This window comes from Elgaria multicarinata, chromosome 1, assembly GCF_023053635.1.
Source record: "Elgaria multicarinata webbii isolate HBS135686 ecotype San Diego chromosome 1, rElgMul1.1.pri, whole genome shotgun sequence".
NCBI classification, from domain to species: Eukaryota; Metazoa; Chordata; class Lepidosauria; order Squamata; family Anguidae; genus Elgaria; species Elgaria multicarinata.
The window spans coordinates 127,841,647-127,864,542 of record NC_086171.1 but is presented as its reverse complement, the minus strand read 5'-3'; the positions used below and the strand labels follow the sequence as shown (position 1 = coordinate 127,864,542).

Genomic DNA, 22,896 nt, shown 5'->3' with positions numbered 1-22,896 from the left:
TAAATAAATTATAACAATCACTCAGCATCCAGCCCAGACTTTCTGATGTATTTCAATCTGCTGAGAATTTACTTCACAAATACTCTACATCTGTGTATCTAGTTTGACTTGGGTGAGGGTTTTTTTTAGGATGGTATATTTTGACCAGCTAATGACATTTGAATTTATTATTATTAGAAGCTTCTCTTTTCATAGGGCAGTATTTGCACTTAACCACTGTTGTATGAGCTGAAAAACTGAGTCAGTTTTGGTCTTCAGTACTGTTTGGTAAACATCTGCTTCTTTGAAATTGCCCAGACAGCTTGAACTATTTATTCTGTACAAAGAAAGGAGATGTTTCTTTGTCATGGTTAGAAAAGCAATAAATAAATAAATAAATGTATTTATAGATAGGGGATGGGAAAGAGACTTCAATATGTTATGACTTCTCTGTTCAGAATAAGTGCTATTTTTTAAATGAGGACTAACACCTGTGCTGAATACGGGATGGATCCTGAATAAGTTAGTTGCACTTTATTATGTTTGAAACAAATGGGGCATAAGTCACAACTAACTTTTTCCATTGATTTTAATGGAACCTAAGTTCAATTAATGTGTCAGAATCCATTGTGTTAAATTTTGGGCCTGTTCAGACAACACAGTAAGCCGTGGTTAGGTCACTAACCCTTTTGCAGAAAATTGTTAGTGATCAGGTTTAAACCATACTTATGTAGCCTCTTCTCATGCTTCCCCCAGAGTCTTCATCAGAGGATAAAGGGGAAGAGCAAGCTTCAGCAGATCCTGGGGAAGTTTATTTATTTATTGCATTTTTATACTGCCCAATAGTCGAAGCTCTCGGGGCGGTTCACAAAAATCAAAACCATTCAACGTATAAAATAGTATAAAATACAATATAAAAGCACAACCAAGATAAAATCAGCAGCAGTGCAGAAATACAAATTTAAAACAGCCAAGTTAAAATTAAATTTATAGACTGTTAAACTACTGAGAGAATAAAAAGGTCTTCACCTGGCGTCTGAAAGAATATAGTGTAGGTGCCAGGCAAACCTCCTTAGGGAGCTCATTCCACAGCCGGGGTGCCACAGCAGAGAAGGCCCTCCTCCTGGTAGTTACCTGCCTCACTTTCTTTAGCAGGGGCTCACGGAGAAGGACCTCTGAGGGGTCCGAGCAGGTACATATGGGAGGAGGCGTTCCTTCAGATAGCCTGGCACCAAGCTGTTTAGGGCTTTAAATGTTAATACCAGCACTTTGAATCGGGCCCGGACCTGGACTGGCAGCCAATGAAGCTGGAAGAAGACTGGCATGATAGGGTCTCATTGGCCAGTCCCTGTTAGTAAACGTGCTGCCCTGTTTTGTACCAGTTGAGGTTTCTGGACTGTTTTCAAAGGCAGCCCCATGTATAACACATTGCAGTAATCCAGATGAGAGGTTATGAGAGCATAGATAACTGTAGCTAGGCTATCACCTTCCAGATAAGGGTGCAGTTGGTATATCAGCCTAAGCTGATAAAAAGTGCTCTTTGCCACTGAATTCACCAGTGCCTCAAGTGACAGTTCTGGATCCAAGAGTACCCCCAAACTATGAATCCAATCCTTTAGGGGGAGCGCAACCCTATTCAGAACAGGGTGAACATCACCTAGCCAGACAGCGAACCACCTGCTAACAGTACCTCCATCTTGTCTGGATTGAGTGTCAGTTTATTGGCCCTCATCCAGTCCATTACCGTGCTCAGGCACTGATTCTGAACATCTACTGCCTCACCTGGGTTTGATGAAAAGGAGAGGTAGAGCTGGCTGTCATCTGCATATTGATGACGCCTCAACCCACATCTCCGGATAACCTCTCCCAGTGGTTTCTTGTAAATGTTAAACAGCATATGGGATAAAATAGAGCCCTGTGGAACCCCATGGCCTAAATAATCCCCTAGCACCACCTGCAATCAGCCATCCAAGTAGGAGCAGGACACTGCAACACACTGCCTCCAACTCACAGCCCAGACAACCTATCTAGAAGAATACCATGATCGATGGTATCAAAAGCCGCTGAGAGGTCCAAGAGAATCCACAGGGGCGCACTCCTCCGTCCCACAGGGCGGCCAAGGCAGTTTCCGATCAAAAACCAGGCCTGAAGCCCAATTGAAATGGATCTAGGTAATTTTTCATTCAAGAGTGCCTGGAGTTCTCCCGCAACCACCCGCTCAAGCACCTTGCCCAGGAAGGGGATATTAGCCACCGGCCTGTAATTGTTAACATCCTCCAGGTCCAGGTTAGGCTTCTTCAGGAGTGGTCTGATTACCACCTCTTTTAAAGAGGCCTGCACCACTCTCAGGGAGGCATTTACAACCTCCTGGACCCAGCCGGCGATCCCCTCCTTATTTGATGTAATGAGCCATGAGGGGCAAGGGGGCAAGCACACAAGTGGTTGACCAGACTTGGCCAAGCACCTTGTCCACATCCTTGGGTGTCAGTAACTGAAACTCATCAGGCATTTAAAGTCAATAGTTAAGCTAATGTGTGTGTGTGCTCAGAAGAGAAGAGTTTTAATTTCTAGTAAGGTGTGTGTCTCTGTGTCTGTTGATTTCTGATCATGGAGGGAGGGGAGAAAGTTGTGGAGGAGAAAGTTCAGCTTCGAATAATTTCAAAGGAGAATAAATGGTCTCTTTGGAGGGATTATTTGGAGGAGGGGGTTAGAGAAAATGCAGGATTTTTGGAAAGAAGTGGATGGAGAGGTGTAAAAGAACAACAGGAATTTCCCAAAACCAAGGGCTTTTGGAGTTTGGAATGAGGTGGAATGTTAAGAAAAAGGGAGGAAAAGCAAATAATTGCGAGTATGGACCACTTAGAAAGAAAACAGAAGATGGTGCAAAGATTTACATCTCTATTATCTGCTGTTGAGCTCCATCTCTGAAAAAGAAGGGGAGATAGAGAAGAGGAAAAGAGGAGGTTGCTCTTTTGAGCAGAAAGAATAGAAGGAGTCTTCTTCCCTTCTCTCCATCTTGGTGTGATCTATGAATTTGGGTTTCTTTTTTCATCCCTCTTCTCTCAGGATTTAGTAAATCAAAATAAAACAAGTCTTCTGAGATGCTCATGGATGTTGGAAAATGGATTTTTTAAGTGGCAAATATTAAGAAAAGGAAGAAGACAGTGGGCTGCCCTTTCTTTCCTGATGTGAGGAAAGGATGGTAGTTGATTGGCTCATATCCCTTGCTATCATAGGTCCAGGTGAGCAAGATAGCCAGGGGGATTTTGGTGACTGTCTTACAACAATGGTGACAAAAGAGTAATGCATGCCTGCTTATACAACATTGTGTTCTCAGTGTCTCGCAGCTTTAAAAGACATTGACTTAAACAAGGTTAGAAAACAGTGTAAAATATTTCATAGTAAGGACTTCTGTGGCTAGTGTTAATATCGAGTAATTAAGGCAATAACAGCACAATGGCTGGTCATCCACTATGCAATAAGTCTGTAGCTCTACTTGGGATGTATAAGGCCTCAATATCCTATGGAATCTGCTTTTCTCCAAGACCAAAACACTGTGGTCCCCTTCCAGATACAGGCCCTATCTTGCCAAATTAGCAGAATTTGAGGGTGCCTCATAACAGAATATTTAGAGTAGTTCAGTTTAATTTAGAGGGAAATTATATCCTTTAGCATCTGTTTTGAATGTGATAACTTTCACTTGAAATCATGTTTGCTATTTCTTGGATTCTATATTATAGATAGGCTGGCCAGTCTTGCGTTACCTAATTTTTAAAATTCTGATCTACTAATGTAGTTAAATGTAGAAAATAGAATACATATTCAGGATCTTAATTTGTCTTAAGCAGTGCACCAGGAAGAAGTGAGTACAAGAAATGGTTAATTTTAAGTCAGAGCACACTTTCAGAGGTTAGGGTTGGCTTATTTTGTGGTGTCTTCATTGCCCAATACCACAAAAATTCAGGCGTAATGATTTTGATCAGTCTTTTGTAAGTGTGCTCTTAAGTGAGGTGGAATAGATAACATACAAGGAAATTGACACGACAAAGTTCCATATAGGCTGTGAAGGATGGGGGAGAAATAATAGTAACAGGAGAGATCCAGTACGCAACAATATCTCCTGTGCGGCATTATGATCCTCTCATTTTTAAGTGTTGATCTGACACTTCTCAGTACCCTGCTCTCTTTCAACACTTCCTCAACTTTCCAGCTACTCCAGATATATTAATTCTCCCCTCTCCCTTTTAAGGATCCTTTTCAGATGAATTGTGGCTGCAGTTACTGTGGTTCCATAAAAGTTAAAAACAACAAAGCAACAACAACTCTGAGAAAGCAGCTGCATGGAACAGAGTAACTGTGGCATATGTGAAGAGCCTTCAGAGTTGTGGCTCCCCTCCTGTGGAATTCCCTGCCTCTGAAGGTCAGGCAGGCGCCAACTTTGTACTCCTTTTGTCACCTCCTGAAAACATCTTTATTCCAGGAAGACTTTCCTTAATGTTCAGCCATGAGTCACTGTATTTGCTTCTTTTAAAATCTGTTTTAAGTGTTTTATTGTTTTTATTTTCAAAATTCTCTGAAATTTTTAATGGGGAGCGATATATAAATATTGTAAATAAATATGCATGGAAGTGCTGCTGGAGCTGACATCCATTCACTCTGTCCCATTCTGCCACCCTCTTAAGTTTTTTTTTAAAAAACTGTTGGGAATATTTGCACAAATTCTAGGGGTAGGAAGTAAATGGAAGAGAAATATATGCAAAGTTAATGGCTGGGAAGTAAAAGGAGGTGAAATTTGTACAAATTTAAGATCTGGGAAGTAAATGGAAGGGAAATTTGCACATTAACACCCCTCCTCCCATTTTCATTTTCTTTCCATGGCTGCCTATGTTGGGTCATGTGAACCCAACAACCAGAGTTGCATTGTCGGTGAAGAAAAATAAGTCACCATAGCTTTTCCCCCCTGCCCCATGTGTGTCAGTTGTGCACCAAGTAATTACCATAATTTCCCTATCCAGGCTCAGTTTATTGTGTCATCTAAACCTAGTAAGGATAGGGGGCAACTGGGTTTACAAACAAGATTGGAATACATGGTTTCTTCTAGAGTTGCAGAATGGTTTGTAACTCACCCCTGCTGGCAAACGATGCCTGGCATTTTTAATTAGGATAATTATGGTAATTATGCAGCATGCAACCACCATGGGTAGGGTAGGAAAATAAGTTAGGGTTGCTTATTTCTGTGAATAATAATTTGTCTTTATCTTGGCTCCAGGGCTGTTGTGTTTTATTAACTTAATATATAATAGAAAATGACTTCTTAATTTTCCAATAATGTTTGAAATTTCACCATATTTCTAATATATAAAATTTAATTTTCTTGTAGTTAAGTAAAGAAATAGTGGGTTATGTCTAAAATGGGACGATCCCTTCACTCTGGAAACAAGTGTTATGCATAAAGCACGCCACTAGGCGGTGCCTTAGGTTTAATTATTTTTCAGCAATGTCAGAGTTGACACTTGAGGAATCTTATTAATTATAATTAGAAAGTTCAGATTAGATAGTTATTGCAAGCATATTGTCTCTAACTTAGTATTGAAAATCTTTAGTAATAGGTTCTGTAATTTCTCCGCAGGAACTGGCACCGTCCAGAAGAGATTACAACTGACTGGCTTTTAACAGGTAAAAGCATGTTTGTGTTTAAAAACAACAACAACAAAATTCTGCCATTTTAGCAGAACATAAAGTTTCTTTCTCTTTGACCTTTGTTAAGATCAAGAGCTAATAATTGTATTTTATACATACACAGTAATCTATGTCATATAGTACATGTTGTAGTCCGCAAAGAGAGAGAGATTATTTCTAGATAGGATAAGTTACTATGACTTAGAAGTGTTACTCATGGAATTAACAAGATGGAAGGCAAGCCTTGATTTAATGATGAACAGTGCCCAGGTTCTGGCTAGAGATGTTACTGAACTGCCTTGGAAACAGACTAAAATAACACATTATTCTGAGGTTGTTTAAAACCATTATTATAGGGGCTCAGATAAAATGTAGATGACGTATTAGAAATGATATGAACATGTACAAGAAGATACCAGCATGGTTAAACAAGTGTCAAGAAGACCTGAGCGACAAGACAGCTTCCTTTTCAAAAAGAAAATAAAAGAGTAAATGTTTTGGCTAACAGAAGCAGAGAAGGAATTTGAGAAGCATATATAAAACTTTTCTAATGCAGAAACAGGAAGAAATTAGAGATGGTATAGCTTTAGGTGACTGTAATAAAGAAAAATAAATCTTTGTTCCAGTTTTTTTCTGTGGATGCTAGCTAAGGAGATAATTGCATCCTAACCTTAATTTTCAGGTTAGGCATCTGAGGAGCTATGTCATATAGAAGTAACAAAGCTAATTGACAACAGATGACATTGTTAACCCTGCTGGTTAAGGGTTTTTGGTTAAGCAGCAGGATTTATATAGTTGTGTACAATGAGTTTTCCTTAACCAAGTGTACATGGTAACCGCATTGTGGCTGGCTTCATTAACCCATCATTATTATTATTATTATTATTATTATTATTATTATTATTATCATTATCATTATCATTATCATTATCATTATCATCCCGCCTTTTGCCCAGTGCTGGACCTCAAGGCAACCTTACAAAGTTTAAAATATACATTGGGGGGGGGGGAAACAAAACCATAAACGTTTAAAATAAACAACAAAATTATAAGACATTAACATAGATGGAGGGCCAGATTATTCTCCAAAGGCCTGCTGGAACAAAAAAGTTTTAGCCTGCTTCCGAAAGCCCATCAAGGAGGGAGCCAGCCTAGCTTCCCGAGGAAGAGAGTTCCAGAGCACCGGAGCAGCCATCGAGAAGGCCCTCTCCCATGTTCCCACCAAGCGTGCCTGTGAAGAAGGTGGGACTGAAAAAAGGGCTTCTCCAGAAGATCTCAAAGCACGGGCAGGCTCATAAGGGAGAATATGTTCTTTCAAATAACCTGGACCCGAGCTTTATAGGTCATAACCAGCACTTTGAATTGTGCCCGGAAACAGACTGGAAGCCAGTGGAGCTGTTTTAACAGGGGAGTTGTGTGCTCCCTGTAACCAGCCCCGGTCAACAATCTGGCTTACAGAATGTTTTACAGCAGGGTGGGCAGCACTAACTTTGGCTTAAGGTGTCTTATGCAATGCAGCTATGATTAAGGGGCTGAAATAATAGAGCTAACAGTATAGAGCAGCCTGAATAGCCTAGGCTGCTCTAGCCTGCAGACTTGCTCAATGCCCCTCATAGCTCCAGTTGTAATACGGCTGTGGCAGCCACCATTTTGCATAATCGCCCCTGTTTTCGAGTGATACATGCAGTTTAAAGGGCCGTGTACTGAATCCAGCCCTTTTTTACTACCCAAAGGCATGTCTCCAATGCAACCCTGTCCAGAATGCAGCCTCAATGATCTGCAATTACCCCACAAACCAGGCAGACACTCCTCAAATACTGGCGAACTTGGGACGGCAGAGGCGCCTCCTCAAAATGGCTGACCGCATCAAGCCTTCTGTGTAAATAAATTTGGTGTAACTGGTTGGTAAGAGGGTGGGGATCAATATTCCTGAACGGCAACCAGCATTACAGCCACAGGACATGGTAATCACAAGCGTCAAGGGCCACATTACAGCAATAATGGCTGCTGACTTCAGAAACTACACTAAAATGGCTAGCGAAAGTTCTGACCCCTGTAGCGCAAGGGCTGATGGGATACTGGGTGGAGCATTCAGAGAACTCAGGTCTAACAGGTTTGTGATTAGTGTGCCGTTACGGAAATTGGGAACCAGACAGGGTTTACGGTGTCGTGTGCGACCATACGTCTTGTGGTTAGTGCTAACCACAAGGCACAGTTAAGCTAACCACAGAGCCCTCAGTGTCGTCTGAACAGGCCCAGTTTCACTTATATCATGTCTATCTGGATATCTCCTTTCTGAATGTCATACAGAGTAATTAAAACATCTCCATGCATTTCAAAACTATTTTAATTTTAAAAAGTAAGAAATGGTGTTTTAGCTACTAAAATTTAGAAGGTGTACAAATGCTAAATCCTTTCTGACTAATTATCCATAGTTGAGTTGAATTCCCCACAAAAGGGATATGAATATGTAAATAAGGAAGATAGTTTACTGTGACTAATTTGTATTTAAACGTTTTTTAAAGTTTGTAGCAAGTAACTTATTTATTTATTTATTTATTTATTACATTTTTATACCGCCCAATAGCCGAAGCTCTCTGGGCGGTTCACAAAAATTAAAACCATCATAAAACAACCAACAAGTTAAAAACACAAATACAAAATACAATATAAAAAGCACAACCAGGATAAAACCACGCAGCAAAATTGATATAAGGTTAAAATACAGAGTTAAAACAGTATAATTTAAATTTAAGTTAAAATTAAGTGTTAAAATACTGAGTGAATAAAAAGGTCTTCAGCTGGCGATGAAAGGAGTACAGTGTAGGTGCCAGGCGGACCTCTCTCTGGGGAGCTCATTCCACAACCGGGGTGCCACAGCGGAGAAAGCCCTCTTGATTTTTGAAAAACTTGATTTTTATGGCAAACTTCCTAAAGATTTTGAGCAGAATATTAGGCTGAATTTTTTTGTGAACTGCCCAGAAAGCTTTGGCTATTGGATGGTATAGAAATGAAATAAATAAAAATAATAAATAAATAAAAAATTCTGTACTGTGTTGCTGAAACAATTCACTTGCCAGATTACTTTTAATGTTTTGCTGTTGCAAACCCCATGTCAATATCAAAGTTTACTGTATGTGTGTCATCAAAACCAGATTTTCTTACGTAATACTGCTGATTTTGGTAATTGGTGTAAAAATATGGCCAAGGTGTTCTAGCCTTACGAAATGTAGATTCAGTCATAGATCAGCTAATGCATGCCAAAGCATTTCAAATGAGGTTGGCTGAGGTGACGGCTGCTTTCTAAAATAGTGAAGCGGTTAAAAATACTCGAGGATGAGCAAGGTATCTCAGCTGAACTGTTTCAAGTTCAGAAAGTCTTGGAAATTAAGAACTTGATTTATGTTATTAAGGAACACAACTATTTCCAGGAGTATAATTGCTCCTATAATTTCCCTTAAGGACTTCAACAGACTGGAATATCCTCTAATTGTACCCATTATGGTTATTTCACTAACTGAATGTAACTTTATGCTATAACTGCTTTACCATCTCGGCAGCACCTTCAGCTAGTTTATGGTATGGTGTGATACTTTACCGGCATCTGGCCATGTAATGCTATTGCAAAAGAGAGATTTTACCTCAAATTCATTCAGGATTCTAAGCATTAAATTTCTTCTTTATAGAATGGTTTTGCATTTGTTACAGTGGTTGGTTGGTTTGAAAACACATTGCAAAAGTAGGTATTAAAACAACATTTTAGAGCATGACACAGTAATTTAACTTGTTTTTCTATAGTTCTTTAATACCCCATTATTGGACCTGTTAACATAGGTAAAAGAAGCTGATAAACTATAGATCTAATTTGTTCAAATTTATAGCTCACCTCATCTCAAAGTATATAGTATGAAAACATAAAAGCTCATAATCGACATTATACGCATTTGATAATCCTTCTTGTCGTCCATGGTCAAACAAGACTGTGGCACTGAGACACCACCCATAGACTTTTGGGCAATGTGTACAATTCCCCCCCCCCCCGCTATTCTCCATATTCTCTCTTATGCAGACCGATCAACGCTCCAAACGTGTGTCTGTCTGTCCTAGGCCTTAGTTACTGGCAGTAAGGGCTCTAAGCTGAAATATGCTGGTAGTTTTTGCCCACTTCCTATGTCTTTGGCCCTACCCACCACTCGAATGTGGTTCCTGACAACGTCTCCAAAATGGTATTCAACCATTGGGCTGAAAAAGGTTCTGCTCCCCTGCTATATATATAGATGACCAAACTTTATGTACCTTTGATAGTATATTTCAAGGATCTACAAACAATACCACTCAGGGCTGATTACAAGCTGCCAACAACTTTGTGATATGAATAGGCTTGTCATCACATACTCTACTTCTCGTGTATGCAATGAATTATTATTGAAGAGAGCAATGCCTTTTCCTGATAGTGTTCTTTGTTTCTGGAACTTGATTACAAATGCACTTTATTTAGGATTTCTTTTTTAACTGTTGTGAGGATATCTACAAAGCCTTCATTTAATGACTGGCAAATGAGAATGTTAACCTTGTTACTGGCCTGACTGTAAAGCCCCTGTTTCCAAGGTTCTAGAAAGTGACTTGGCTACATGGCAAAATTACTGTGTACTTCTACTGTCTATGCAGAAAACAACAAAGCTACCTGTTATTATAAGCTGTGCACTTCTCCCACTGTGCTGAAGCACTTTTGTGTACCTCTTCAATATCTCTCTTTCTCATTGAATGGTAGCCTGTCAGATTATTTTAACTAGGGCCAGGTTATTGCTATATTAAACAAATACTGTAAAGATACAGGGTGGGAGCTAATTTAGAAAGCTTCTTGAATATGAATGAAAAACTGTTTTCTGTTAAGTTGGTCATGTCTTAACACTGCTGCTTCAGGAAATTTAGGCATCCACGAGTCTTTAAATAAATAAGAAAATCTTGTCTTGCCAGCCTTAGTTCTGATTTCATTTAAATTGATCACTGATTACAATATACACACACACTGTTCTTTCTTGTTGCTTAGCTCTTCAACTTCTGACAAAAAATATATTAATGACAATCCAAGGCTTCTGGTTGTGAAACACATATGCCTCATCTCTACTTTGTTTTTAGAGACACAGGATGAGGCAGCTGAGAAATTAATAGGTTTCTGTTTTATTTAACTCCCTGGATACTAATCAAAGTGGCAGAACAAAATAGGGTGGGTTTTTTAGTAGACAAAAGCATTAAGACTGAGTGTAACTGGTTTCTTACTGGTATTTCCAAAAGTCACAGATTTTATTTCTTAAAAATCTGTCATGGCTTTCCACATTTAGCACCCAAAGTGACTTCCAATAATATTTTTAAAACCCCGGAGCAATAAAAGATGAATAAAAATACAAGAAATACATAATAAAATACCAGATAAAATCAGTCCAATAAAATAGAGCAATAAAACATAGCAGCACCTAGTTAAAAGTTCCACAAGGCAGGAAAAAAGAGCACTCGGTTCATAGGCCAAATAAAAAGAGATTTGCCTTTTGGTAGAAGGTAATCAGTGAAGGGGCTAGATTGGTTTCCCTAGGAAGAGAATTCTAGATCATGAGCAAAGCCTCTGAGCTGGCCCTTTCTCAAGTCCCCACAAGACTCAGATGCTGCTGAGTCAAAGAGAAGGGTTTCCTTAGAAGATTTTAAGGTGATCCCTCAGGTAACCTGGTCCTAAACCTTTTAGGGCTTTATTAACTAGCATGTTGGTTTTGTTCCTAGAAACATCACGGGTACAGGATTGTACCAAAATACCCAGTGTAACTAGACTGGAGCATTTTAGGTACTCCAAAGCCTAATTTTAGCTCAGCTTGGCAATTGGATTAAAATACTTTGAAAAGCTTTTATGGCTTTCATGAGCTAAAAGCTATTTGGAGCAGTTCAAACTATCAAACGCATTACATGTTAAATTGCATTAAATCTGATTATTCAGTGAGTTTTATATAAATCTCTAGAGCAGAACAAAATCAGGTTAACATTACTTGAACCAAAATGTTCAAGAGTGGATTCTCTTTTAACATTATTTTGTTTCTCTTAATGCTGATCTTGAAGCAAGATCTGGACCCAGTCAACAGTACCATGCGACTAGCTCTCTGTGGCCAGTGAGGCTTTGGATTGGCCTTCTTCAAACAGCGATCTACTATTCTGTATGCAAACTGCTTTTGAGGTTAGTTTGTTCCCAAGCACTTTGGGAACAAGCATTGGCGAGATCAGGGAGTAGGAGGTGGGTTTTTCCTTGTACTCAAATGAGCAAGAGATTCTAAAATGTACATAATTAAACCCCAATGTTCCCTTTTTCAGTTTGGAGGCCACAGTTTTAAAAGTCTCTTTCTCTGGGCTGCCATTGCTCCCTTTTTAACATACCACGACCAGTTTTCTGAAAGCCTGCTGAGGCTGAAAATTCTCTCTCTGTGAGAGAGTGAAACAAGGCAGAATTTAGAGACAAATGAGCATTATACAGCCACATCCCTAAATTCTGTCCCATACTCACTATGTCAAGATAATGCAAAACCAGTAGGAAATAGCACGGTGATGCAGCTAGGTATCAGCTGGCACCTCCAATCTCCCTCCACGCACTTCTCTTTTGCAGAGAATCTTCTTGCTGATTGGGACAGACAATTCTCTGCTAGCCTTCAGATGGCGGCAGTGGGAAGAGGGAGAGAATGGAAAAAGACAGTATTGTAGATTATCATGGACATAACAAACTATGCACTCTCTTACTGCCAAGTGGAGTCAAGGATCCTCCATAGCACCTTTCAGTCATGACTGTTGTTGTAGTTTTCCTACTTAATCATGTAGCTGATTAAATCATGTTAAATCATGTTAAAACATGAAGCTTATTAGAGAAGATATATAGAATATTTTTGTGCCTACTACTAAAACTTTTCATAAGCCAACACATGGCATTGACTACTATAGTAGAGTTGATGTAGAGCTAGTTTGCTGAAATATTGAATCAGATGGAATATTTGCAATACACTTTCCCCAAAAATTAAAATCACTGATGATACTTGAGTGTTTTAAAAAATAAAACAAGACAACTCCTAAGTCAAAGAATCTGGCTTTAGCTCTGTTTGGAGCTGAGATAGTGTCCATGATTGACAACAATAGCTGATATTTCAAGCCTACCCAATATAGCACAACCAAAATTACAAGTCAGTTTAAAACTGTCATGGCAGGGGGTTGTTTAAAGAGTTCTCTAGAACACATTAATACTTTTAATTGGTGACCCATTTCTGAATCAAATTAATTGGAGTTTGCGCATTATTAGTTTTGGACTCTGTGGAAGCTGTTGCTACCTCTTTACCTGTAGTTATACCCTTGAACTCAAGTTGGGGCAATGTTTCTTAGTTACCATAAACTGTTTGGAGCTTGGTTTATGCTGTTTGTTTCCTCCTGTAATAGTAAATTGATTGAATATGAACCTCTACTGGTTATTGCTAAACATATGAATATGTTTTTACATCAAGCTTTATTTGCATAATGACAGGCTGAATAGAATGAGATTAGAGTCAGTGTTATGACATTTCCAGAAATGTTGAATTGAAAACTTTTCTGATCCTTCAAATTACAATCTGATTTGGCATGTTTGGATTATGTGTAAATCTTGTTTTGAGTTCCTTCCCCCCACCCTTCTCTACAAATTCACCCCAGAGTTCTTTGAGTGTAATATTTATACCAATATGTTTCTTAGGGGTAGTTGCTTGTAATTCACTTTTTCAACTCTGAAACTGCTTAATTTGCCTGGTACTGTATCCATTCATTATGTTACTAATTAATTTTATGCAACAATGCATTTTTATAAATGGAAGGCTGCATCGCTGAAATCCTGATACCTGTGTTTTGCTACTTGTAATATATGCAACCTCAATTTGAATCTTTTGTGTTTCAGGATGAAGACAATTGTAAAGATGGCATGCCTAAGGAATTTTAAAAGGTGCAGACCACCTGACTGAAGATGGTGGTTCTGTGTTTTATCCCATTTGAATAGTAAAGTAAGTTCAAATGATTATCTACAATATTTAAGATGATTTTATAGCAAGAACCTCCTTATTTTGAATTTAGGGGATTCAGAAATAATTGTAAGCAGAGGTATCTATATAAACAAGCTAATTATCTGTGCCATATATAACTGAAGTTCAGTGCTGCATCTCTTCTGTTCCATATATAACTGAAGTTCAGTGCTGCATCTCTTCTGTGCCATATATAACTGAAGTTCAGTGCTGCATCTCTTCAATATGTATCACTAAAATTTCCACTAGGAAGTGGACAGACAATAATCTAAAGAGCCCCTTCTAGACTCATGTATAGCTTTATGCAGTAGTGCTTCTCACTTCATTTTTGTGATAATAGCTTCATTTCTGCAAAGGAAATAACTTTTGAAGCTCCCCAACTAAGTCAGAGATGCACAGCCTTTTTGACCCCAAAGGCCAGATCTGATGTCTGCTTGGGGTAGCAGGGGCCACACATGCACATGCTTGCAGACACTGCTTGCTCTTACGCTCCCACCTGTTTGCTGTCACTCACTCCAGCAGCAACAAATCTTGGCCTTGCAGCAACAGTTTTGTTCCATGTCACAACTTCAAGGTGCTGAAGCCCCTTCCCAGCCACTGCAAAAAGAGAGAGTGAAAAAAGGCTCTAGGAACAAGCTCTATGGTTCCTGCTTATAGTAGTCAGAGATGCTCTTGGAACAAGGCTTCTACGGAAGGAACCATAGAGCCTGTTCCTACAGCTGTTCTCCACCCACACCTTTTTCTTTTGGTGGAGGCAAATGCTGGGTATCTGGTGCCCTCCAGAGAAGTCTTGGGAGACATGGGCCAGACTTTTTGCACCCCTGCTTAAACTCAAACATGGAAGTGCTATTCAAAGTAGGAGTACCACCAGTTCTCTTTCTGTGCAGTTTAGAAGAAAAAATACAGTGTTGGGCGGGGGGATAGCGATGGACTAAAATTGTATAAAACAAACATGATTCAACTTATTTGCTCATCTGTTGTTCAAACTTTGATTATGCATTCGATTTAATTTATGTTATAACCTTAAGTGGCACCTATCATTTTGGTATATTGTGGAATGTATGTATTGCATGATGAATATTGGATGTAACAATAGTATTCCAAATATTTCTTTATGTCTGAAACTTTAACGAAGTTATTATTTTATGGAATAGAAATTCTACCTTCTGATCAGTTGATGGTATGTTGTTATTTCTTTTCCAGTTGCCACTGTTCCATAAGCAAGTCATGATTACATTAACTGAACTAAGATGTTTAGCCGATGCCCAGTCATCATATCACATCTTGAAACCATGGTGGGATGTCTTCTGCTATTACCTCACCATGATAATGCTGCTTGTCGCTGTTCTTGCTGGGGCTCTCCAGCTCACTCAAACTAGATTGTTATGTTGTCTTCCTTGCAAGCTTGAATTTGATAATCGTTGCGCAGTGCCTTGGGATCTGGTTAAAAACAACATTAATGTATCCTTCAGCTCTGCAACACCAACAATTCGCCCTCTTAGAATCCAGAATAATCTTCATCGACAGCAGTATTCTTACATTGATGCTGTATGTTATGAGAGAGAGCTTCACTGGTTTGCCAAGTTTTTTCCATACTTGGTGCTTCTCCATACTTTCATTTTTGCAGCTTGCAGTAATTTTTGGCTCTACTACCCCAGCACAAGTTCGAGGCTGGAGCATTTTGTAGCTATACTTCACAAATGTTTTGATTCTCCCTGGACAACACGTGCTCTGTCAGAGACGGTTGCTGAACAGTCTGTGAGGACTCTGCCACTCTTCAAATCAAAAACATTTCTTTCCTCTCCAAGCAACTTAACAGAAATGGAGAGCAAACAGCAATCTGTGTCCTACTCACAGACTGGACTAGAAACGGCAGGAAGAGAGAGCTCTTCAAATGTTCTTGACAGAAAAGAAGGGGAACAAGCAAAATCAATATTTGAAAAAGTAAAAAGATTCAGGGTGCATGTTGAACAGAAGGACGTCATTTATAGAGTGTACCTAAAACAGATAGTGTTCAAGGTCATTGTATTTATATTAATAATGATTTATTTTCCCTATTATTTAACCTTTATTACACTAGAAATTGATTGTATAGCTGATATTCAAGTCTTTACTGGCTACAAGAGATACCAGTGTGTCTATTCATTGGCAGAAATTTTTAAAGTGCTAGCTTCATTTTATGTTGTCCTGGTGAGCTTGTATGGCCTGACATGCACTTACAGTTTGCTATGGATGCTGAGAAGTTCACTCAAACAATATTCTTTTGAGAAGCTGAGGGAGCAAAGTAATTACAGTGATATCCCTGATGTAAAAAATGACTTTGCCTTTATTCTTCACCTAGCAGACCAGTATGATCCTCTGTATTCAAAGCGGTTCTCAATATTCCTTTCTGAAGTGAGTGAAAATAAGTTGAAGCAGATCAGTCTAAATAACGAATGGTCTTTAGAGAGATTGAAAAGCAAGCTGGTACGAAATGCCCAAGACAAGATGGAACTTCATCTTTTTATGCTCAGTGGTCTTCCAGATGATGTCTTTGAACTCACAGAGATAGAAGTTCTAACTCTAGAACTTATTCCTGAGGTTAAGCTTCCTTCGTCTGTAAACCAACTACCCAGTCTCAAGGAGCTGAACATTTATTATTCATCATTAACTGTAGAATTCCCAGCACTGCACTTCCTGGAAGAGAATCTAAAAATCCTGCGTCTTAAATCAGCTGACCTGGGAAAGATTCCACGTTGGGTCTTCTGTCTAAGGAATTTGCAGGAATTGTATCTGAATGGATGCTATGTGCAAGAACCCATAAATGGCCTATACAATGAGGGCTTTCAGGATCTTGTGAATCTGAAAACAATTCACTTAAAGAATAGCCTTTCCCGCATACCTCAGGTGGTTACAGACCAGTTGCCTTCACTACAAAAGTTATCTATTGACAATGAGGGGAAAAAACTGCTAGTGTTGACCAACTTGAAGAAACTGCTAAACCTGAGAAATTTGGAATTGATCAGCTGTGACTTGGAGCGAATTCCACATTCTATCTTCAGCCTGAACTATTTGCGTGAAATAGACTTGAAAGAAAATAATCTTCGGACAGTAGAAGAAATCATTAGTTTTCAACACCTTGAGAACCTCTCTTGCCTGAAATTGTGGCACAACAACATCTCATACATCCCCGTGCAGATTGGAACCTTAGCAAACCTGGAGCAGCTCTACTTAAATCACAACAACATTAAAAAAGTCCCACCACAGCTCTTTCTTTGCAGACAGCTACATTATTTGGACCTTAGTTATAACAAGCTAACCGCTGTTCCTGATGAGATCCAGTATTTAACAAATCTGCAGTACCTTGCGTTGACAAAGAACCATGTAAGTAGAAGCATAATATTGGTTTAAAGTGAACTTTAGAAAGCTACTCCCTACAACCTTGTCTGTTTTTCTTTCCCCTTCTGTGTTCCCACCTATTGTGAACCGCCCAGAGAGCTCCGGCTATTGGGCGGTATAAAAATGTAATAAATAAATAAATAAATAAATAAATATTCTGATTGCATTACTGCAAACAAAACTCAGCTGAGAAGACTGAATGAAGGTCTGAACTTCATTCAGTCTTATTGATCTGTTTGTCTAGTGGGTTGTTTTACTCATTGGCTTATATCCAATGTTAGTCCAATGAGTAGACCCATTGAAATGAATTGGTCCTAGATTAACATAGGATACACCCCATTGAATTAAGGGGCATAGTGTACATAAACAATGGTGTCAATACTGATGGACCCCTTCTTTACAAGGTTTCCCAAAAGAGGATGACTGACAGGCTGCCAGCAGTCAGGATGAACCTTCTGACATGCCCTCGTCTGTCCATCTGCTTGGGGAGTCTCTGAACCCTATTGCCAAGCACCCCTCCCTACAATCCAGCCCTAGAAAAAAAGAAAAGGAAAAAAAAAGAAAAATTGTTTCAATTTTCTTGCCCAAAGCCCAGAAACACATAACTCAATAAATCCTTATGTAAAAATTCTAAGAATACAATTGTAATTTTCTAACTATGCAGCCCTTCACATAGGTAAAAGATTAGTGAGTATTTCCTTTTAAAACAATGCAGCCAAATGTCCAAATATGAAAAGGAGTTTTGGGGATGGAAAGAGAAAACAAGGAAACAAAAGTAAAAATAGTCAATCTAACTTACATAATTATCTGTTACCTACTTGAGCAGGGAAGGAGAACAACTGGGTTGGGTACACTGGTGACAATATATACGATAATAGTAACAATAGTAATAAAAAAAAATTCATTTTTAGTCTAGTTAAAACACACACACACACACACTCTTTACCTACAAACACTTTACTATTATGAAATGCGTTTCAACCTATGGTCTCCTTCAGTGGTAAAATCAACATTCACAATTATACAAACATATATGAACTATACAGACAATACAAGTATCAATAGGCACTACTGCACTGTTAAGACCTGTAAATACAAAGACAGTATTGTATTTATAAATATTATTTATAAAAAATTCCTACTTAAAGTCAAAATAAAATGTATCCAAAAATATGGGGGGGGGCGTTTTTAATATTAAAATAAATACATTTTCAGCTCACCAATTTAAGACTCTTGCCAATCCTTCCTCTAATGTATGTAGCCTTACAGAACTAGACATTTTATAAAATAGGTAACTGTAAGGGGGCCAAGGGCTCCACCAAGGAGGACTGCTTTTTAGTTTGGCAAAGGACTGCAGTAGTCCTAAAAGTGAATATATAAAAATATATAGATAAAACAAGTAATATACCAATTATAAAAAGTAACATAAGCTAAAAAATATAGATATATAAAACCACATACTCACATACAAATGTCAAGTAATGATACAATAGCTCAGGATGCTGCCCAAACAGTAACTTCCCAGCTATCGGCGCAGCTTATAACTGCATAAGGCTCCCATTAAATTCTTAAAACAGTTAGAACGCAGATGTGAAGGATGGAGCCTAATTAAGGAGCTGATTACAACTTTAAGGATGTTTGTCCTAGGCTAGCTGATAACACTAAAATACTTCAAAACATCACCAGTGAAACTACAAATCAAATACATGACAGCCAAACATATATATATATAGATATACAGGTGCTCTTCCTAATGCATCACCATCCAGTTCATCTCATTCAAGCCAACTGGGGACTTAGTCTTTAAAGTGAAAATCCAGAACAGTTCCCGCTGTGGAAGTTTATTCTTAAAAAAAAAAAGAGGTTCAGTTTTTGGATGTATGTTGAATAAAAAAGAGATGAGATGTGCATATTCAAATGTTCTAGCATGGTGCCAAAATACCAGATATCACAAAATGTAATAAATGAATTAAAATAATAAATACAGATAAAATACAATAGTATAATTAAAACATAAAAATAAATACTTCAGGAAAAAAATGGCATGACCAGTTAAAAACTCCTTCAGCATACAAGTAATGAAATGTGCTTATTAAATATTTTTCTGCCATCAGACTGAACAAACAACAAGCTGTTCTATCTGTTTTCCATCATAAGTTGTAGAAGCAACATTGTACAGTAGACAAAATAAAAACGCTGGCCTCTATATTGGTTTGTTGGCTTCTATGCAAACAAGTGTCATACTGTTCCTTCTTCAATTAGGGCTAGACTAAAATCATAAAGCAGATACTGTTTAAGTTTCACAGAACTCTTCCTCAGATTTGATGCTAAACAAAAAAGAAAAGCAAAAAATGATCATGCTTCAAGGCAGGATAGCAGCAATATAGTCCTGCAATGTAGTCTTAAGATGGTGAATCAGTATGTTCTTTGTAGATTGACTAACTTTGTTTGCACCAAGTGCAAAAGATTATAGGTTGTACCGAAGATGGTAGGACAGACAAGCAATGGCAGTTTTTCTTTGAAAATATAAATGAGCATCATTAAACTATTAAAATGTGACTCAAACATTCATTGGAACACATGGGTTGCTGATACGGCAAGAAAACAATGTTCTCTGCTCTTGCTCTGGTAAGGGAGACCCATTTTCAGTATTTGGGTGGGGAATAACTTTTTATCTTTTTAATGAGTTATTCATGCATTGCATTTTTATTTTTATACCACTTATAAAAAATCTTATATAGTCAAGACCCAAATGTTCCAACCTCAGCTAGAACAGTAGCAGCCACTATGAAAAGCTTTCTTTCTTCCATCTTCTCACACAAGCGATTGTTTTCAAACCTAGTTGACTTTTTCTTTCAACTAGCCTTCAAATTTGCATGGTGAAGAGAGAGATCATTGAATATTGATGCATGCCCATGACAGATAATTGGACTTGTAGCAATTTTGGAAATAAGCCCTAAAACAGGTCATGTGACTCGGCCATTAGTTGTTATAATCATTTAGCTTTTCTATGATACTATATGAAATTCACATTTTCTCAACTATGTATAGGATGGGCAGGAGAGAAAGGACTACTCAGTCGTGACGATGAGGATTTTGTATAGGCTTGGCATTAGGTCAGCATGATTTAGGAACTTCTTGCTAAATTTGTCTGTTTATAAATACACCAGTGACCTTCCAATTTAATGATTTTTTTTCTTTCTCTTTTTAGATTGAGACTCTTCCAGATGAATTATTTCAGTGCAAAAAGCTGCAGCATCTCCTTCTGGGATATAACAGCCTGATGTGTTTGTCCCCTCAAGTTGGTGAACTCTCAAATCTTGTTCAGCTGGAGCTAAAAGGAAACTACCTTGAGTCACTTCCTGCTGAGCTAGAGGAATGTAGCTCTCTGAAACGGAGTTGTCTAATTGTAGAAGAACATTTGTTAAAAACGCTCCCCCTTCGAGTGACAGAGCACATACAACTGTGCTTAGACAAAGTCTGAGTTTGAGAGAGGCCTTATGGGTACAGGCAAAATCCTCTTGTGTGGTTTAAGTCATAACTCTAAGGAAAAGTATAGGTGGGAAGAGGGAAATGGAGGTCTGCAGCCCTATACATTTTGCTTCAGGCTTACAGATAGATGTGTGGACTCAATTCTCTCTTGATAAGAAATCCACATTTTAATTCTTAAATAAAAATACTGACTTCGCAAGTTTATGCATGCATCTGAAAAAGTTAAGTGGATAGTGGTAATCTTTTAATTGGCTGGGACAGAAGCTATTTTAGTATAGTGAGGGTTATTTCTGCCATAGCAATTTCCTTGAATAGTAGTTTTAAAATATTTTCCTTTAAAGACCAACAAATATAGCTTATCATATGGGCACATTGCTGGTTTGGGTAGGAAGCTGTTAGTGAAGTGAAGGCTATCCTATATAAAACACCACTCTTTATTGCACTGGAAAATTATTTTAGAGTTAAATATTCACTTCTGTTTATAAATAGCATGGAAGAATGCAGAGTTTTTTCTACACAAGCATAATTCAAATTTTACTGAGATGCTCCTGAACGGTATCAGAATACCCCACTAAACTTCATGCCATCTGGACTCCATTTGTTTTACTTTGCTTTAAAATAATGATAATGGAATTAACTGTATGGACAAAGTGGAATACAACTGGATTGATTTAAAGTTGAAATCAAGTCTTGGAAGAACTATGCAAATTGTTAAATTTAACATAATAGATGTCATCTATTTTATGTTCTGGTTATTATGCATGGATGTGCTTGCCTACATAAATATAACTTTCTAATGTTTGTCTGTAATCTTGAGGCAGCAGTGGGACTTTAATATGTGAGGTAGAGGGACTAGTGTAGAGGGTCCTTCTTTTGTTTCCTAGTTTTCCTGCCATTCCCAGTTGGCATACTGATGTACTACTGAGGAAAGTTTCCAAAGGTGTACATCAAGTTCTAGGCACTTACAGACTGACATGTGGTAGTATCCAACAGGGGCCTTGTGCATATGTACCAGCCCCTATCATGCAAGTCTGCAATGTTGTCCTTTTCGAGGTTGTGCCTCTTCCAGAAATGAACGTTTTGCTCGTTGCAGGAAACACAACATCACAGGGCATGCCTAGACAGGGCAATATCCCAGGGATCGCCCCTGTGCATCCACATGATGCACAGGGCATCCCGAGAGCAGGGAGAGACAATCCCTACCTTTCCCTGGGAAATCGCCCTACTCTTCAATTTCGATTTTTCCCGCGGTCTTGGGATCATCCCGAGACTGTGGGACATGTGGCTCACCGTCACGGTTTTGTCCCGGCTCCTCACAAGTAAATATGAGGAACGGGGCACGGAGCTCCTCAGAAACTCTGTGCCCATCGGGGGTGGGGTGGGGGGAGTGGGAGGGGGATTTTTTTGTTTTAAAAACTTACATTTTGCGCAGGAGCTCTCCTTTGCTGTTCTCCAGTTAAAAACAAAATGGTGGCTGCAACGTCCTCTTCCTCCTGGGACGTTGCACACTGCTTGTAGATGAGGGGGACGATCTTGCGATCATAAAATTGCGAGATCATCCCCCTCAACCCCCTTCGTCTAGCCATGCCCATAGTCACATGTACAAGATCTCTGTTGGATACTGCCCCTTGTTTGCATACCTTGGGCTAAATCCTGGGTTAATTAACCCAGGATTTGTGGGGATGCACAGAGCATGTCAGCCATTTCTGGTTTCAATAAACAACCTATGAACGGGGCATTTTTAGGTTGTCATTGAAACCGAAAATGGCTCATACGGTCCATACATCCCCGTAAATTATGGGTTAATTAACTCACAATTAGCTGATGTGACGTGGGAACAGGCTTGCTGTTTAGAGTATTTTTACAAAAAGAACAAAATTTAACACTATGAGCTGGTTTGGGATAACCCTTTATACTTGTTTCTCATTCATTAGCAGACGTGCTTTGAATACTGCCCTAACATCAGGACTGTTCATATTCCACCGTTCTTAATACTAATGTATATGAAAGTTGTGGAAATATAGGATTGGATCCAAACTAATGCTCCAGGAGCATCCCCTGAACAGAGTTCCATTCACAGGATGCTTCTGCCAGTGGAATGGAGGGGAGGCATTTTCTAGTGATTTCCCCCTACCCCGCAGAGGAAAAGGAAAACTGGTGAAAATTGCCTCCCTGTTCCTCATTCTCCAGCAGAAGCCTCTGTTTGATTGGAGTCCCTTCCCCAGACAGAAGGAGCTCTTCCATTGATAGTAGAAAGTTCAGGATCAACCCATAGTACATATTTGTGTTTTTTATCTACTGCAAT

General features: G+C 38.8%; 1 protein-coding gene across 1 annotated transcript in view; it reads left to right on the top strand.

Moving 5' to 3' along the window:
• Window positions 1-21,915, top strand: part of LRRC8B (leucine rich repeat containing 8 VRAC subunit B) — a 30,307-nt gene extending 8,392 nt beyond the window's left edge. Inside the window, exons 2-5 of the mRNA XM_063136523.1 lie at window positions 5,609-5,655; window positions 13,601-13,703; window positions 14,925-17,084; window positions 20,311-21,915. Of these exons, the coding sequence (XP_062992593.1) occupies window positions 14,949-17,084; window positions 20,311-20,583 (2,409 nt within the window). The 5' untranslated portion in view covers window positions 5,609-5,655; window positions 13,601-13,703; window positions 14,925-14,948 and the 3' untranslated portion in view covers window positions 20,584-21,915. The remainder of the gene's footprint in view (window positions 1-5,608; window positions 5,656-13,600; window positions 13,704-14,924; window positions 17,085-20,310) is intronic.
• The last annotated feature ends 981 nt before the right edge of the window (window positions 21,916-22,896 follow it).